The 19,418-nt window shown below is 41.1% G+C and overlaps 2 protein-coding genes across 2 annotated transcripts; one reads left to right on the top strand and one right to left on the bottom strand.

Annotated features, from left to right (window-relative positions):
• The first annotated feature begins 11,474 nt into the window (after positions 1-11,474).
• On the top strand, positions 11,475-14,191 carry LOC124643055 (gastrula zinc finger protein XlCGF26.1-like). The gene is made up of 3 exons (XM_047181894.1): positions 11,475-11,794; positions 12,294-13,631; positions 14,047-14,191. The coding sequence occupies exons 1-2, from the start codon at positions 11,609-11,611 to the stop codon at positions 13,536-13,538; spliced, it is 1,431 nt and encodes a 476-aa protein (XP_047037850.1). The 5' UTR covers positions 11,475-11,608; the 3' UTR covers positions 13,539-13,631; positions 14,047-14,191.
• Positions 14,192-16,397: 2,206 nt separating this feature from the next.
• Positions 16,398-18,493, bottom strand: LOC124643054 (oocyte zinc finger protein XlCOF6-like). Its single transcript, XM_047181893.1, has 2 exons — positions 18,131-18,493; positions 16,398-17,874 (listed from the first exon to the last, which is right to left on the bottom strand). Exons 1-2 carry the CDS (start codon positions 18,491-18,493, stop codon positions 16,681-16,683), a joined length of 1,557 nt encoding a protein of 518 aa, XP_047037849.1. The 3' UTR covers positions 16,398-16,680.
• Between the last annotated feature and the right edge of the window lie 925 nt (positions 18,494-19,418).

Below are 19,418 nucleotides of genomic sequence, written 5' to 3'. Positions count from 1 at the left end.
AAACCACAATAATAGTAGGAGCCAAAGCGTATTATCGCTTCATAGAGCTCTGATTGGCCCCAGGTGACCAAGTCAGGTCTGATTTGTTCGTTCATCAGATCTTTGAAAGTGTTTCGGTGGATACTTTCTGTCGTCCTGTTTACGTGTGACACAAAATATGGTATATAAACGTCCTCCGCAAGAGCGAAATTTTCCCGGTGTGCGGTAGTGACGTACAGTATACAACACTTATGTTTCTTTTGATTTGCTGGCTCCACCAAGAAATGACAAATTGCGAGCGTACATTCTGAAAATCTTGGCAAAACTACAGGTTTCAAGTACGAACACATGAAGTGGACTCTCACAGATACGTACATTTTGCCTATTCGTGAACTAATGCAAACATTTCGCTGGAGTCCCGGCTTAGGCCACCACACGTGTGAGTAGCGCGGGCGCCGCGCGTGCGTCGCGAGCGTGTTGTGTGAGCGTCGCGTTTTGCTGCCCTGTGGCACTTGCAGCGCGCTCGCGGCGCGCACGCGCTGCTCTCCTTGACGTTTAACTGCTAAGGCGTTTAGCGGGCGGCGCGGCGGGGATAGCGGGCGAAGGGGTAAGAACGCAACTCGAGCGCCGCGTGCTCGCCGCGAGCGCGTCGCTTGCACTCTTCACACATGCCGCAGGGCAGCAAAACGCGACGTTCACGCAGCGCGCTCGCGACGCCCGCGCTACTCACACGCCCGAGGATCACGCACGCCTAATGTGGGGTCAGCCTTACCATAGTGAGTAAGTGCACAGAAAATCCCCGTCATACAAGTGTTTCTCCCCAATAGTGAAACTATCCTACCCTATGCGCCTGCTGATGATGATGACTCATTTTATCATCCATCCAGCAATCCCCAACTATGTTGGTGTTGGCTTCCAGTCACCGAATCTGTTTGAGTACCAATATTTTGCTTGGAGCGACTACCTATCTACCTATCTTCAATCCAGTCAACTACACAAGACGATATCCATGGTAAGACTGACAGACTTTCTGGCTTCTGATTAGTCGCAGCAGCTGCAGAAAATGTACAAATGACAGCTTTGTCAGACTCAAAGCATATAGACATAGATTATAGCTGTTTCCTGTGAAAATTACTTACGCACCATACGTAATAATTTTCCAAATTGGCTGACTAGATCCAGAGATATTCACAACGTCACAAACTTTACTTCTTTTGTTTAGATAAATGGTCACATCCACAACACAACCTTGATCAATGAATCTATGCGACTGCTAAGTGCTAATCATAATTATACTGTCACGTGAAAGAATGCACCTACGGGATAAGTAGTATTTTGACTATTCTATATTGCCCACGCAGACGAAGTTGCGGGCAACAGCTAGTTGTAAAATAAATTAATAATAATTAAATTGTAATAGACAGCTGTGTTGCTGGGAAGTTTGTTCTTCACCGCTTCTTCTTTCCAGCCATAACACTAGGAAGTGGTGAAAGGGGGGCGTTTTGGGGGTGCTGTCATTCTTGTAAAATTTTACGTTAAAAAGTGCTAATCGTATTAGCCTACTTTAAAAAATGATTTTGACTTTGACTTTATGTATTTACAAATGCACAAGAAAATAAAAATAAAAAGCGCCATAAAACTGCACAGTATGTGTCCGAGCGGTAAATGAAACCGACCGACCTCATATGATTTTAACGCTTGTATGCGACAATAATCACACTTAATTACTAAAACAACAATATTTCGTAAATAACGATGCGTTTTGTTCGAGAGAAAAAATTGCAGTACACTTCCTTCACCGGAACTGCCCCCCCCCCCCGCTTACGTCGCCCCGCGTAGCTGCGTTCCGTTTCTCACGGGCTGCGTTCCGGCGTAGACATCCTCCGCCCCTTGAAAGACTAACTTTCAACTGGTTCAATTGGCAGACGAACAATGTTGTGAATCGCTCGACGAATGGTGCCTCTGGCGGTGTAGATGTCAACCACTCGACACACGTTGTCTGGTCCCATATGTAGACGTGTAATACGACCAAGACGCCAGCGCTGTGGTGGTGCATTATCTTCTTTTATGATGACCATATCATTAACTTTGGGGTCGACATTAGGCGTCTTCCATTTTGTTCTTATTTGTAGATCAGCTAAAAACTCCTTACGCCATCGCTCCCAAAACTCTCCTCGAATTTTCTGGATCAAATGGTACTTCGATCGGCTGTCGTCCGCAGGATGCGAAGGTAGCGACATCATTGGCCGCCCAATAAGGAAGTGCCCGGGGGTAAGGGGCGTTAGGTCGAAGGGGTCAGAAGAGATAGGAGAAAGAGGTCGGGAATTTAATATGGCTTCTATCTGTGAAAATAGCGTGGTCAATTCTTCAAAAGTAAACGATTGATTACCAGCGATCCTAATCAGATGGTATTTTGCAGCCTTAACGCCCGCCTCCCATATACCTCCAAAATGAGGAGAATATGCTGGACTAAATACGAACTCTATACCTTCGCAGGTAGCAAATTCTGTGACAGATGCACGACTGGAGCGTAGAATATTACCAAGTTCATTACTTGCACCTACAAAGTTCGTACCGTTATCGCAATATAATACCTTAGGTTTACCTCTACGCGAGACGAAACGACGCAAACACAATATGAAAGCATCTGTAGTAAGATCGCTCACTACTTCCAAGTGGACAGCTCTAGTGGTCAGGCATACAAATAAGCAAAGATAACATTTTGTTTTACGGTTACCTCTCCCCCTTTTACTTGAAATCATAAATGGGCCTGCAAAGTCAGTGCCAGTTGAATAAAAAGGAAAAGTTACTTCAGTTCTTACTGCTGGTAAATCACCCATAATAGGTTAAAATATAGCCATAATAGGTAATTATTAGTACGAAGGTAGGCTTTACACACAGACAATATAAATAGTTGTTGCCTATGCCTAAGTGGCGTGGTTAGACCTAAATGCTAATTCAAGAGGCAGGAAATCAATTCGAATAGGTATATACGTAAAGCAATAAGTACCAGAAAAGTAAATGAAAGCGGGTCGGCGATGAGAGCACCAAATGTGACAACATAGATAACAGCATTGATCTAAGACACTATACTTAACATTAAAAAACTACAGGACACAAAACGCTGACGAAACCGCTGCCAGAAACTAGTTACATTAAACAAGTTCAGCATATACGAAAATCTCAAGCGCCTTATCCTGTTCTAGTTGTTTTATGATGTCTGTTCTCGTAGCCTCGTCCACATAGTATCGATCTCTTAACTCATACACCACCAAGCGCCGCTGCAGACCCACTCCGTCCGCCATCATACCCCGAAGCACGGCTCCAATGAATATTGATCTCGATCTCCCGCCCGTAAACTGATCTAAGTAGCCATCCAGAGCACCAGAATACAGCTCTATTATGGAGTCGAAGTATGTTTCCACAAGCTGGGCCAACTCCTTCACTATGTACCTCCCGAGGATGAAGCCCACAGCCTCCACGCCCTCCGACTTCCTCCGCTTCACATCAGCGAACACGTCCGGCATCTGTTTCATGCTCTGCCTCACCGCTCTGTAGTACAACATTGTAAGATGTATCTTCACATACACATCAAAGTATTCCTCTTTCAGCATGAATGTTTGCATCCAGGCTAAGATTTTCTCTATCACTGACAAATAACAGGTATAGTCAGTGTTAAAACACGCAGCGTTATATTTTAAACAAGCCAAAATCTGACGCAATCTTCTTTCAAAGTCCTTCTCTCGTTCACTGCGTAGGTTTTCTAAGATCTCCAAAAACTGATTACCGATCTTACTACACCTTTCTTCGAAATCCTCATCACTTCTAGCCAAAATCAGATATCTAACATACAGTGCGGGAAAGGGTATCACCGGTATCTCATCCTCTTCAGTTTTATCAAACATACAATGCAGAACGTTTTCAAGCGTGCTTTGTTTAATCTCCGGTAGAAGCGTACACACATGTTCAAGTACGTGAGTGGAATTTGAATATGGAATTTTATATATAGTAAGATAAAACAAGGCGCAATAATCAGGTTTAATGGTAGACGGTAGCCAGTGGGTGTTTCCGAGAAATTTATGGAGCCACTCGCGTGGTCTTAGGTCGACACTGGAGAGCAGAGGTTTCACCATATCCCACACCCTGAGGTCAGTGCCAGCGCCTGCGCGTCGGAAGTACAGCAACGCTACTCGCAGCGCGACTGCCGGCCGCAGCTTGACTGCTGTCGCGAAGGTGTCGAGCACTGCGCCGCCCGCAGAGCGCATGCTGAGCGCTAAGGCTACTCTCACCGTGCGCCGCTCGGCCGCTAGCGCACGAGTTAGCGAGGCTCTCTCTGCTTCCCGACAGCGCATCGCGAGCGTCGCGACAGCTTTCACACCAGCCTTGCACCAGCCCCACTCCGCCAAGTTGATGGCAGGCCGGGCGCGGTGTGCGCACGCCCTTAGCGCTGCGCCATACGTCGCATATGATGAGCCGTCTGTGTCCGACTCAGTCAAGACTTTCCCAAACTGTTGGCACAGAAGACTTGTAAGCGCTCGGGTCAAATTGACCTCCTTAGGACGTCTTCTACGAATATGAGTATTTCTTATAATCTCCCTTCGGTTTTCCGGTCGTTTTGAAACTCTCTCCTGAAATACGTGAGTTAGCCGGCCCGTAATATCATCTTTGTCATTGTTGAAGTATACCACAATTTTTGAAATAAATACATCATAGCCCTTTTCGCCTAAAGCTACCTCATCTGCGATAGTCTCCACTTCGATAGCGGCTGGGTCGTGACGTAGTGCGTTAAGAAACGCTGCCTGATCACATCGAAACTTTAAATTTTCACGGAGTAATTCACGGCGTCCAATTCTAGCATCGTATAGCCGTCTTAATAAGTAGTAAGAAACTTCTGCATCACGCAAAGCTAAACTTTTCACAGCCATAACCGTGGGCATTGCTGAGTCGACACCAAGGCCATAATTAAAAATTATATCAAGCATCTGACCGAGCCGTTCTGCGGCTTCTGACGGCTCTGCGTCTGAAGCTGAAGCTGCTAACATGTTCTGAAGACCGACAGCAAGACACTCGCGTTCGTCTTTCTTCAGGGAATATTCCGCCAGCGTGGTAAAATCTTTCAAAAAGGCGACGCAGACAGCTCGTTCACATTTGCCAGCTAGTAATTGGCGAATCACAACGGCATGCAGCCCCTCACGGCACGCGGCTTCGGGAGGTCCCCCGTCGAGTCCGAGTCCATGGCCGAACTCCAGCAAATGTTGCCAGACGTCAGCAGGCAGACGCCACACGTTGGCGCGCTTCACGAGACTGCGCAGTATAGAGGCGCGTATGTGTGGCGGTTCGTTACTGTGACGTGCTGCTAAACGTAATAGCGCCGACACAGCTTCACTACGCCCGCCGGTCTTGCTCACCAACACGAGGAAAATATCGCGCCGTCTCTCAACTGAACTCGCAGCCTGTAACCGCTGTCCAAGCTCGTGCAGAGCCCGGTCAAACCCGATAAAACGAAACTCATTGAACAATCGGTCTAACTCAGTGTTATCGGTTGGACATTCTACAATTTCGGAGTAATGACCTCCGGGCCCTTTCTTCTTTTTTACTATCGTCTTTGTAATTTTTTTTCTACTGTGAACTGAACTAAATTCCTCGTCGTCGAATACGTGTGAACCAGACTCAGCCCGGCGCGGAGGATCCGGCGTGGAGTAGGGCCAGTCCGGCACAGACTCTCCCACATCCTTCTCCACGAACACTCGTTTCTTGAATGCAGCTCTCTTGTTGGGTCTGAGTCGCTTGATCAGTGGCTCCACAACTTTATAGTTAAACCAATGCTGCAGGTAGCTCGCCCGAGCGAGCTGCAGCACTACTTCCTGACACTCCTCGACACTGAGCCGATTGGCGAGGCTCGGGATGTGCAGGATATACGCCGCATACAGCTCCAACTTGCTCCACAATCTAGCTTTGTGACAACGCACGATGTAGTCAGTCGCCGATGGACTGAGGCGACTAAAGCTGTTCATGTTGTAATACTTCTCCGTGATGTCGAGGAACACATCGGCGTCCGACTTCAGCACGCACTTCACGCTGTTGTAGTAGACCTTCTCTTGTGCGAGATAGCGCGCTTTCACATCATCATCTGTCGCCAACGCATCGAAGTATATTTTAGTAACTCGAGGACATTTCTCACACAGTACCTTCAAATAATGACAGGATATCTTTGCCAGTATGTTGGGAACCTCCTCCAGTATGAAGTCTTGGCTACAGTGGTTAAGGAACTTTATGGCATAGTCAAAGGAGTCCGGTTTGTAGTGCTGATAGAACTGCTGGCACATTGCTGGCTCTCGCAGGTTGATGTAGAGCCAGTGTTTCATTCTGGTGACCGCCGGCGCCAGCATCTCTGGGAAGAGAACGTCTTCCAAGTGTTTGGGGTTAATGATGTCCTGGTGGTGTACTAGCCAGGTCGCTCTCAGGGCTCTACTCACGTACAGCATGTCGTCGTGTTTCAGGTTATGTATTATGTAGTGCACATGTTGCAGTTTGACGGCGAGGTCTATCTTGAAGAGTCGGTCGAGTGGAGACAGTTCGGGCAGAGCCTCCACATCAGGGAACTTGGCTCCGCTCTCATGAGCCTCGCGCACTAAGCTGTTGAGATGTCGGTGACGTTGTGCCAGGTTGTCGCCGGACAACGAGACTGGTGTAAGCGACGCCATCTGTAAACATTAAAGATAAGTATGTATAATAAAATTCACCCACATCCCGGGTGAACTTTTTTCCAAACCAGCTTCCCGATAGCGAAAGAATTTTTCAAATCTGCTTAGCAGATTCGGAGCCACACACGGTCAACTAAAAAAAATATTCTTTTTATAACATCAGTATTTAAAGTAAAAATAGCGGTGGTCCAGGTAAAGGGCTTATTACACTTGACTAAATTAAGTCGTCTAAATGATTCAGTCACTAAATTCAGTCAAATGTAATCGCATTTAGGAAGGTAGGTTTCATTAAATCATTTAGAAACCTAATTAGAAAAACCTAGTTAGACGACTGAATTTAGTCAAATGTAATAAGCCCTTAAGGCAAGTGTCAACAAAAAACTATGTGTGTATGTACTTTCTAAGTATATCTTGGATACCAGCGACTGTGGCATGTTGTCGTGTTTGGCGATCTTATGGGTAGTCAGTAAGTGTGATTACCATTATTACAAAGAGGTATTCGGTTGCCCGGGTAACTGGGTTGAGGATGTCAGATAGGCAGTAGTTACTTGTAAGACTAAGTACTGAGTTCCATTCGGTTAGACTGGAAGCTGAACCCAACTTAGTTGGGATAAGGCTCGGGAGATGATGATGTACAAGTATCTACAAATCGGCCAAATAAAATCATGTATGATATTTATTTATTTATTGAAGCCTCATAAAATGTTCATTTTATTCTTATTTTTAATGTTTGTTGTTACATATAGCGGCAACAGAAATATATCATCTCTCAACTATCAAACTATCACGGTTCATGAGATAAACTCTTGTGACAGACGGACGGACGTACAAACGGATAGCGAAGTCTCAGTAATAAGGTCTGTTTTTGGTTTTATCAGTTTCACGTTACTTATTTATCCTTAAGTTCCTATATCTGATTAAAGAATTTCTTGAACATAACACTTTTGGCGCATTAGTAATTCCTAATAATGGCCCGGTCGCCTGGAACCAGTGACGTTTGAACAAAACTAGATTTAAACGTAAATAGGCTATAAAAAGAGCGTTGCGTAGGAGGTACGAAAGTACCTATCTTTTTTGTTTTCATATAACGAATTGTAATAAAAAATATGTCCCTACAATATTATTTCGAATTAAATACTGAATATTGTTATCTAGATGATCATTTAAATTGCTTAATATTACACTACAACGAAGCTGTTTTGTGCCAAAAATCATTGTGCAATATTCAATATTTACTCTAAGTGGTGAATTAACTTGCACAATTCGTTATATAGCGCAATTTAATTGATCGTCTAGGTTGTCCTTAACACTTTGTTACTTAAAATAATATACATCTTGTGGAAGTTAAAGATATTTTTTTTATTTATAGATCCTAAGAGTAGCCTAGTACCTCTAGATTTAGAATAATACCTAGCGTGGTTATTACTTTAAACTTGAGTTTTCCTTACCTTGTTTGATTTTTAATGATACCTCGAATACAAATACTTAAATACGAAACATAATAGGCGGTTCTTGAGGCCACCGTAACGAAAAGTAAGCAGCTAAACTGCACAAAAATAAATGCAATTTGGGTTGACCTTGATTCAAAAATATTTTGGTTTTAACGTCTGTGTGAAGTGTTAGACAAGTTGTTGCAATACCAATTATTAAGAAGACTTTTATAATCTTCACACATCAAAATCGAAATATTAACATGGAATTTTATTCCATTTATATGAATGGATACTTTAATTCATATAATTAACTTTTGATGGAGAAATTCATGAACTTTTTACAGAATAAAATTCCATATAAAATTAAATCTAGATATTTACATGACGTAAAAAAAAAGCCTTATTTATACATATATACAACTAAAAAATGGCATCAAAAAACTCCTCATCGCTGCCCACCGGGAGTGTACCCAAGAGGCTGGCAGCATTGCCACGTTGGATGGCAATGCTTAATTTTTGACCAAAATAAAAACCAGCCTTTGGGTCACTTGAAGTGTCAGCAAGTCGCTTTGCCAGATCTTTAAAAAGCAGATGAGCACTTGGACCCCACGGCCCGAGGGTTTCAACCCCAAACGGCTCAAAGGTATAGTTACCAACCAGGGTGCTATATTTGCGCCGTTTGAGGTTCTCTGCAGCCGCAGCAGCGGAACCAGCACATCGCGCCGAGCTAGGAAGGTGAGATGGTGCAAGAGTATCGACACAAGTCGCGTCCCATACTAAAGACCTACCCATCTTCCACGGGAACAACGACATACCGTCTGGTCTCTTGCCATCGTCGCGTGCCAGACCACTGGGTTCTAATATGGCTGGAACGCCTACGGCAACAAGAGCACGACGGATTATGTCATTGATATTCGCATGCCGTGCAAATCGTCCCGCGCTGCGGCTGCACGACAAGCCGTGGTGTCCAAGGCTGCTGACAGCTTCACCACAGTGGCAGCGGTGAGGAGAGCAGCACGGAGCACCCAAACGCAAGCAAACAGCAAGCCGGAAAGTGGTGTCGTCAAACAATGTGCCTATGTTTGACGACGGAAGTGCCAGAAGCCATAGACCCGACTCCCATTCGCCCACAGCCAGAAGGCGCGCTCGCTCTGCAGAAGAAATTGACGTATTTAGCAGATTATTCCGTATAACTCTGCAGAGCGGCTCATCCCACTGTCTCTGGGAGGACGGGTTGACGGGTGGATCAGTATTCGGGCAGGTGATTTTCCAAGCCTCTACAGCCTCAGTCAGACATGGTACCTCGCAATTGGCCAGTGTGATAGGAAGAATTTTCCTGGTCAATTGCTCAGTACCATGGACGGAGGATATAAAGGCCGGTAGGCTAATACTTGAAATTTTGCGGACGCCCAGCCCTCCCATGCGAACGGGAAGAGTAGCCTGAATCCAGGCTCGGTCGTCCAAGGCCACATTTAAAATTGATGTTAATGTGTGTCTAATAATTTTGTCAAGTTTTTCCAAAAGATTTGTGTGCTTCCATAGACTGGAAGCACGCAAATAGTACGTTAATTTTGGGCCAAAACAACAATATCTAATGATTGTGATAGCTGAGTGCATGTTAATTTGGAGTAGCCTGTCCGAAATATGATTGAAATTTTGTATTTTATCATGAATAAAATTCGAGAATGAATTTTCAAATATTGGGGAACCGAGGAGACAAAGAGAACTCTTGTCAATTAATTTGATATCCGGGGCTATTGCACAAAATTTGGAAAATATGTCTTGTCTGTCTGTATTGTCCGTTACAAAGAGTTCACATTTGGAATAATTTAGATTTAGTCCTATTGCTTGGAATTTATTTTGAAGAAAGGATAGGTCTTTAAGAACAGTATCTACTTTGCCCCCCAAGGTTCCGTCAACAAGGTACCAAACATTGAATTCAGAATTTAGCTGCCGAATTATTGGGTTTATGGCTAAACTGAAAATCACGGGCCCGAGTGGGTCACCCTGCTGACAGCCAACAGAAGATTCTAAAAGGTTGTCCCGATAAAGTAATTTAGATGGGTGCCTGTAGCATTGGTAAAGAAAACTATAAATTTGGGGTAGCTCTTTTTTAGTTTCTGCTAGTAGGGTGTCCCTGTTAACTGAGTTGAATGCATTCTTTATGTCAACCTTCATTATGACCTCTCCTTTGCCACAATTTAAATAGGTCGACAACGCGTGTACAGCAGCCTCGCAGCCCCCTCTTGAGCCGTAACCCAGCTGAAGGGGCTGAAATTTTTCCGAACAACCCTCGTTATAAAATTTACAGCAAATCTTGGCTGCCATACGACGGTAAGTAGTGCCTACGGCGATTGGACGAATGCCGCCGTCCCTCTTGCGTAGAGCGCAGAGGTTTGCTCCATATAAGACGTCGATGACGGCCTCGTCCACCTTGCCGGATAGCATTAGGTTGACCAGGGCTGTAAGCTCCTTCAAGAGCGACTCACCAGCTTCCCCGGCGCTTGGGCAGGTAAGGTCCTTAAGGTGTTGCGGACTCAAGCCGTCGAGGCCGCCTGCGGAACCGCTCCTGAAGGAGCCTATTGCCGTGATCAATTGTCGACCTGTAACGATGAGGGTATGTAAATCCGGATCAGGGGGGTCGGGAAAAGAAAGGTCATCGGATGGGGCAGGGTGTTTGCTCTCCAAAGCGGAAAGTGTTTCTGGAGAACACGGTGCCACCACATCACTGCTGAAGAGGATCCTCGCTGCACCACTTATGTCACCTTCACTTAACTTGGATTCTACCAGGTGGGGGATGCTCCTCGAATAGGTAGATCCTGTTGTCGGTGATTTAGTGTCGAAATCTCTGACCGAAACATTACAATTATCTTTAATTTGGGTCGTTAAGGACTTTTTGGATGCCAAATTTTTTTGAATATGTAAGATTCTATAAGGGAAAGTGAGTAAGTTCTCCCAAGCACGTTGCGAGTTCTCCCGTGCAGCCAGGCGGACACAACCTGCCAAATGTTGAGCTACTAAACTCCTGGCGCCTCGGGGAACCCGCTTTAGGATTGGAATTGTGTTTTTGAATTTTGAAAGTCTTTTCCAAAACGGTTCCAACGGTGTGTCGGTATCTGGGTTTGTCGGGGTTAGTGTGGGAGGAACTGCACTTTGGGATTTATGTGTCTTCCCAATGTGCACGTTCAAACCCCGCTTACCTTTAAAAAAACGTGCTTGGGGGCACAGCGGACATCTCAGGGCATCCAGAGATGTTGAAGATTGACAAGCACTTACACTCCCACACTTTTTACAGTACATCTTACGATCATGAAATGTGAGATAGTCTGTGACTATCAAGTGACAGTCAGCCACAGACAGATGACAGACGGCCAATGTCAGTCATTGTCAAGATAGATCTAAGAAATTCTTGCGTATTGCTTCAAAGTTAGCAAAATATTTTTAATATTTTCATACAATTAAATCAGTAAATGGTAATCTAAATCAATCAAAATGGACGAAGAAGTTGAAATAGTAATGCCAGGGTTAAAGTATTTGACGAGCGAATCTGAGCACATTTGTAGGTTATGTTTTGGTTCGACGGAACAGCAAGAAGTATCGTTAGAAGATTCAGTAAAGCTTCAGCGACCGTATTTGGACGAAAGCCTTACCTTTGCCTCTATGTTCGCAGAGTTAGGAGTGAGTACTATCCCTTACATTGATCTACTAGCTATTTTGTTACACACAACAACTAATGTTTGTGTTTGTTATGGTCAAAACGCAGTACAGTTATTTTGTTTTGCTGGTTGTAGGCAGCAGGATGGCAGTGATAAGTACCGCCATAGAGTTACGTTATTGTGCCTTGTGTGGGACAAGTCTGCTTAACTTTGTAAATTGACAAATTCATTGCCATAAGTATTTTATAGGAAATAGGAAATAATAGGAAACACAAGAACCTTTATAAATGATCCAGAGTAATGTCCTGTACATATTTTTTATCTGTTTTCATGCATTTTATATAATAACCAAAAAGTATTATTTAATTCAATTCAAATATGTAAATTGATATTCTGTATCTTAAACCAGTGCCATGAAATTCATCAGTTAACATCATCCATCAATACTCAAGTGCAGGATACATTACTTGGATTTGTGCTTGTTTATTTACACTAACTAATAAATAAAATTATATTTCCAGGTAATTGAGGAGCCTTCTCTGCCACAAGTCCTGTGCATGAACTGTGCAACTATGACAATTAACTCTTACTTATTCAAGAAACTATGTCAGTCTTCCAATGAGAACTGGAATATGGTCCTAAATAAATTGGACACTAGTCTAGAACAATCATCAAGCACAGGTCCTAATGTTCAAACCATTTTCTTAATGATAAAACAAGATGAAAATCTTATGTTTACCAGTCGAAAAAGCCTCGCACGGAGTAAAAAGACAGCCTTGCGGAAACTACGAGAAGTGCTCAAAGCTAAGCAGCCATGTCATAGAATGAAGAAACAAAATTCTAATGCAATATGTGAAGAATGCGGGGAACGATTCAAATCCATGTGTACCCTCGTCAGACACAGAAAATTGCACAGTAATGACAAGCTTGCTTGCACCCAGTGTCCCAAGATCTTCACCACACAGTCGAAACTCGATGAGCACTCAGAAAGAGTGCACTATCCTAAAAAAATAAAGTGTCCAAAATGCCCTAAAATGTTAAGCACAAACAAAATGTTGAAAATACATGACAAGTTTCACCATGTAGCTGCTATATGCAAACTGTGCTTTGTTCAGTTCCCATCAAAAAAGGAGTTACGAGCACATTTAGATAAACACGAAGTAAATAAGTGTCCGCGCTGCAACAAATCATTTCTCAACAAACAAACTTTTAAACTTCATCTCAAAATTTGTGGCACTGTGGATGAACAGCAGCCAAATTTCTTTTGTGATATTTGTCTCAAGGGATATGCAAGAAAGAATGGTTTACGCACACATTTGAAAACAGACCATGGATTTGGAAATGTACTGTCTTGCAACTGGTGTGGCAAAAAGTTTGATGCAATAAGTAGATTAAATAATCATATAGTCAAGCATACAAAAGAGAAGAATTTCCATTGTGAACTCTGTGGGGGTAAATTTGTTACTCAAGCGGCTTTAGTTTACCACACGCGACTGCATACTGGTGAGAGACCTTTTCCTTGTGACTTATGCAGTGAAACTTTTCTTTCGGCGTCGCGGAGGATGATGCATAAGAGACGGAAGCACTTCGGCCCTACGAAAGAGTGTCCTATTTGTCATGTCAAGTTCGTCACGGAACATCAGCTAAGGAAGCATGTGCCGAGGCATTACAATCCACATAGCAAGCTGTTTGTGCCTGGAGCTGAAACTTCTTATGCATTACAAGTGTCTGTCAACAAAATCCCTTCTGAAGAACTAAATATATAATTTATTTTCAAATATGTGCTAGGTATTGAAAAAGGGCATTTATGGGCAATTTTGATCTGCACTGTACTAAACCTATATTACTTTCCTCTGACTATAGTCTGTTTTTTAATCTCGTAGACTAAATTGACACTTGCAAAATGTCAAACTTTCTAATAATTTTGCTAGCTCTGTGGTGCAGTGTTGTACTTACGATACCGGTTCGTTGAATCGTAACTTTTTATCTATAATAGACGAATTTAATATTCATTCAAAGTTTTATATTTAAAATTCACGTACGTACACATGGCTGTACGACGTGCTACAAACTGCCAGGGATATCTGACCACGCAAAGCCATGCGTAATCATCAAGGATAAGCCCATTATTTCAGGATGACTTATTGTAAAAAGTTACGATTCAACGAACCGGTATCGTAAGTACAACACTGCACCACAGAGCTAGCAAAATTATTAGAAAGTTTGACATTTTGCAAGTGTCAATTTAGTCTACGAGATTAAAAAACAGACTATAAACCGTTTCAATTTTTATTATTGTGCGGATCAAAGTTTTCAGTCCTAATTAGATTAGCAAAATCAAGCATTGGAATGAAAATACGTATTTTTTTCTCATGGCAATGCTACAGGCAAAGCTTTGAATTTATAATTTTCTTGTTGAGTAGCCACAGTGTGCGTTCGCGCAGCGGAATGTTGTTGAATTTAAAGATTTTAATTATGCAGATAATTAGTGTATGACGTCCTATAATTGTGTATGGTAAATAAAAATTTGTGTATGCAGCCATTGTGGAGAAATTCACCAACAACAGATTCCGCTGGGCGAACGTTGGCGAACGTTGTCCTGGCGGAACTTTTTTTAATCCATAGACTTTAGAAGAAAAGAGATGTGTCCAAAAATTAGTGTGTATTTGTGTATAATTGATTATGTATGAATGAAATCAGTGCATGCATAAACTTTGGAGAAATTCAAGTTTCCGCTACGCGAACGTTTGGCCATTAGCTAGTTTTCATATAAAGCGCTTACATAGAGAGCTGTAGATTTTTACATACGTTGTTTTGAATTTGTTTATATTTGTTTAAAAAACAGATTTAGAAAAAGTCGTAGGGTTTAAAAGATAAAAATATAAACGTAAAATACACTTATTAGGTCTTCGTTCTTAAAGTATGCAGTTTGGGGTCTAGATTTTCACGTTTACACAAACCTTGTAAGAGTCTCCAACATGTTACCAAGTATCAATGATGTTCCGTTAGTAATTAAAAAGTTATAGGATATTTTATCATGATATATGATGAATAGATCACTGTTTTTCAAAGCAGTCGAATATCACAACGTTCTAAAGGAATTGCATGGTAAAATGTATGCCAATAATTAGTTTAATCATTCAACTATTCACTTGCAAAATTTCATGTCATTAAATTCAGTAATTAAAGAAAGACAATTATAATACTGACGGAGCAACGCAAACCTACATAATCCAACCAAGTTCGGATAGCTACAAAAAAGCGGCCGTGCCATATGTCTAAGAAACGTTCTTAACTTGGAAGGTTAGTATAATTATTAATATGGTACAGCTGCATACACAAGCGTTAGGAAAAAATAAAACAATTGCATTTCTTGAATGAAAATTATTTTTTTTAATAATAGCGCCACTATCTACGACATTTTAGTTAAAATACGTAACGTTTATTAACGTTATTTTTAATCACCTAGTTAAGTAATTTATGTAAGTAATGATAATAAAAATATTTTTGTACACGGATATTTAAATAGAGAAGTACTTGTTAATTGAAGATTTATTTTTATCGTAGATAGTGGCATTATTATAAAAAAAATATTTTTCATTCAAGAAGCATTGTTTTATTTTTTCCTAACGCTTGTGTACGCAACTGTGCCATATTAATAAATACTAACCTTCCAAGTTAAGAACGTTTCTTAGACATATGGCACGGCCGCTTTTTTGTAGCTATCCGAACTTGGTCGGATTATGTAGGTTTTCGATGCTCCGTCAGTATTATAATTGTCTTTCTTTAATTACTGAATTTAATGACATGAAATTTTGCAAGTGAATAGTTGAATGATTAAACTTATTATTGGCATACATTTTACCATGAAATTCCTTTAGAACGTCGTGATATTCGACTGCTTTGTAAACAGTGATCTATTCATCATATATCATAATAAAATATCCTATAACTTTTTAATTACTAACGGAACATCATTGATACTTGGCAACATGTTGGAGACACTTACAAGGTTTGTGTAAACGTGAAAATCTAGACCCCAAACTGCATACTTTAAGAACGAAGACCTAATAAGTGTATTTTACGTTTATATTTTTATCTTTTAAACCCTACGACTTTTTCTAAATCTTTTTTTTAAACAAATATAAACAAATTCAAAACAACGTATGTAAAAATCTACAGCTCTCTATGTAAGCGCTTTATATGAAAACTAGCTAATGGCCAAACGTTCGCGCAGCGGAAACTTGAATTTCTCCGAAGTTAATGCATGCACTGATTTCATTCATACATAATCAATTATACACAAATACACACTAATTTTTGGACACATCTCTTTTCTTCTAAAGTCTATGGATTGAAAAAAGTTCCGCCAGGACAACGTTCGCCAACGTTCGCCCAGCGGAATCTGTTTTTGGTGAATTTCTCCACAATGGCTGCATACACAAATTTTTATTTACCATACACAATTATAGGACGTCATACACTAATTATCTGCATAATTAAAATCTTTAAATTCAACAATATTCCACTGCGCGAACGCACACGTAGCCACAAACTAAAATTCGTGTGGTTGATAAATACCTGCTAACTGAAATAAAATCAAAACAGCTATTATTGGTTTTCTTTTATTTGTACACAGACAATAAAACTATAAACAATTGATTTTTCAACTTCAAACAATACAAAAATATAGCATAGCATAAAATATAGCAAAGATACATAAATAATAGGTACTCATTTTATTTACAACTCAGCCTTTGGGTACAAACCCTTCTAGTGAGAGAATCACGGTGATATTATCAAAGTACCTCATATTCCTATAATCTTTATTTGTTAATACTAATAGAGTAAAACAATGGTATAATTTCTGAGAAGACCAAACATACAGATTTTGTAACTGATGCATTTTTAATCAATGAATCTAACTCTCATATTCTCTACAGCTGGAACATTGGGTGGTATCAGACTCCTTCCAGCATACAGCTTATTGGAAGGATCATGATGCTTCTTTATATGCTGCCTCAAGAAGTTGGGGGTAAAGAATTTACGAGAACAGATCTCACACATGAGGGTTGGACCAACATGCTTAAATTTGATATGTTCAGCCCTAGCTGAAGCGTTGACAAACTTTTCATCACACAATGTGCAGCTGTATGGCTTGTCTCCTATGTGTCTTCTAGTGTGGTACAATAATGCCTCCTTGGAGACAAACTGTCTGCTACACAGATCACACTTGAAATTCTTTTCTCCAGTATGCTTCACCATGTGAACTTTCAGATAGCTTGGTGCCGTGAACTGTTTGTTACAATATTTACAGACATGTGGCTTTGCATTACCATGCACAAATCTATTATGTACCCGTAACCCCCCAGGGGTACTGTAGCCCTTACCGCATTTGTCACAAAAGTGGGTCTTTTTAATATTGCTCCTTATTGGGTGTGGGTCTAAAAGGTCTTCCAGACACAACTTCACATGTTTCAAAAAGAATCCTTTTGTGTTATAGCTTTTACCACACTTAGGACATTCACTTTTGGATTTATGTTTTTGTTCATGGATTTGTAGTTTATCTAAATTTTTGAAAGACTTGCCACAGTCTTTGCACACAAACAGACCGTGGTATTTATCCTGGTGTTGTTTTAAGCTTTCCTCGGTGCATCGGAAGGTGTTGCATTCTGCACACATGTGGGTCTGTTGACTATCTTCATGGGCAATAAGTTCGCTTTCACTATCTACTGTTTCATGGCACTTCTCACAAGTGTATGTGCCATGAGTTGTTTTGTTATGGAGAGTCAACTCCAAAATATCTTTATACTGCTCATTGCATGTAGAACAGCTAAGTATATCTTTAGGTACAGCTTTCTTCTTCTTAGCTTCATTGTTAACTAAAATTAGTTGGGATTCGTGTTCACCAACTTCTATGTAGAGAGTATGGTCAGGTTTGGTGGCATCAATATGAACACTAAGTGTGTTTGTAAGGTTATTGAAGACATTGTCCAGTAAATTATTAGATTTTTCACATAGTAGCAGGAATTTCATGGATTCAAGTGCTTTATCAACACATGACATACAGACTGCATCAATGCCAGCAATCTCATCGCAGATCTGAAAACAGCAGTGCAATTAGCAAGTTACAACTTGGGTAGGTAGTCAGATTTCAAGTCATTAACCAGCCACTAACAGGACTTGTTATAAATATGGAAATGTAATAATTTTGATGGAAGGGCATTCAATCAATTATTGGAGTTAGATTTGAAATAAAATAGAGACATGAACGGATTCTCACTAAAACACCACCTGTCGTTTAGGCCGACTAGATTTCCACGTAAACAGAACAAATAGTAATGTTTTTTTAACTTACTTCTGCGCCCAAAACTTTAGTAAGAACTTCGGAAAGCGTTACAAAACTTGTGGCGTCCACCGATACAGAATCGTGGAAACGTACATAGTGTTCTTGAATTTCCGTCAAACATAATCGACAATGGCTGAACCGATTTTCGGCCAACACGTTAGATACAAGAATATTTAATTCAGATTCTTGTAGCATCTTCACAAAGAAAGTCACAGTGGCAACAACAAGCCGTTTGATAATAACAAACTTATTAAAATTCAAAGTAGACCGCGCGCTTAAAAATTTTTCGTTCAAGAACCTCCAACAGTTCCCACGTAGATCAGTTGAGTTGCGTCGCCATGAAACAAAATGGCGGCTACCAACCAATATCATCCAAACATTTCCGTAATCTAAAATCTTGATTATGTTTAAATTATTTCTGTGTCGTTTTTCTAACAGCGTCTTATTAAGAAAGAATAGGTTACTATCTGGTGAATTTGAAAAAATCTAATAAAACGTGCACAAATTCGTTATCGTAATACAATATTGTTGGTTAATTTTTATATTTTCAACTCTAGCAACTTTTTGCCCAGGGTGCGATTTGACAGTAGATCTTAATACTGCCATATTTAAGAAACTAAACACCCATCAATGATGAATGGCTTGTGTTTAATTTACCACCTCTTAGCATATGTATGACAGACAAAATTGTAAATAATCACCAAACCTTAACGAACAAATTAATCCACTATATTTGCCTAAATAAAGTGCTGTGTAAAAGAAAACTTTTAAAAACAAATCTTGTAGTAGAAAATGTAATGTGGTCTTTTAGGAACCCAAATACATTTACATACAAACTTACTATTCTACTTCTAATACCATATTTACAAACTAAATTATTACGTACAATCAAGAATAAAAATAAAAAAGGGAAAAAAATAACAAAACAAAACCAAAAACCAGCTGAGGGTTAGGCGTCGAAGTACTCCTCCGCATTGCTGTACCCCGGAAACGTGCCCAGAAGACTGGCTGCATTGCCACGTTGAATGGCAATGCTAATTCTTTGTCCAAAGAACAAGCCAGCCCTCTGGTCACGCGAAGCGTCGACAAGCCTTTTCGCTATGTCCTTGAACAGCGCCCGAGAACTCGGGCCCCATGGTCCGAGCGTTTCGACCCCAAACGGCTCAAAAGTATAGTTACTATACTATGTATAAGGTTACTATACTTGCGCCGCTTGGTGGTCTTTGCAGAAGCAGTAGTCGCACCAGCATGACCTGCCGTGCAGGGCAGATGCGATGGCGCCAGGGTGTCGACGCAC

The sequence above is a fragment of the Helicoverpa zea genome, chromosome 26 (assembly GCF_022581195.2).
Source record: "Helicoverpa zea isolate HzStark_Cry1AcR chromosome 26, ilHelZeax1.1, whole genome shotgun sequence".
Lineage (NCBI taxonomy): Eukaryota > Metazoa > Arthropoda > Insecta > Lepidoptera > Noctuidae > Helicoverpa > Helicoverpa zea.
This window is presented reverse-complemented; position numbering and strand designations above follow the sequence as displayed.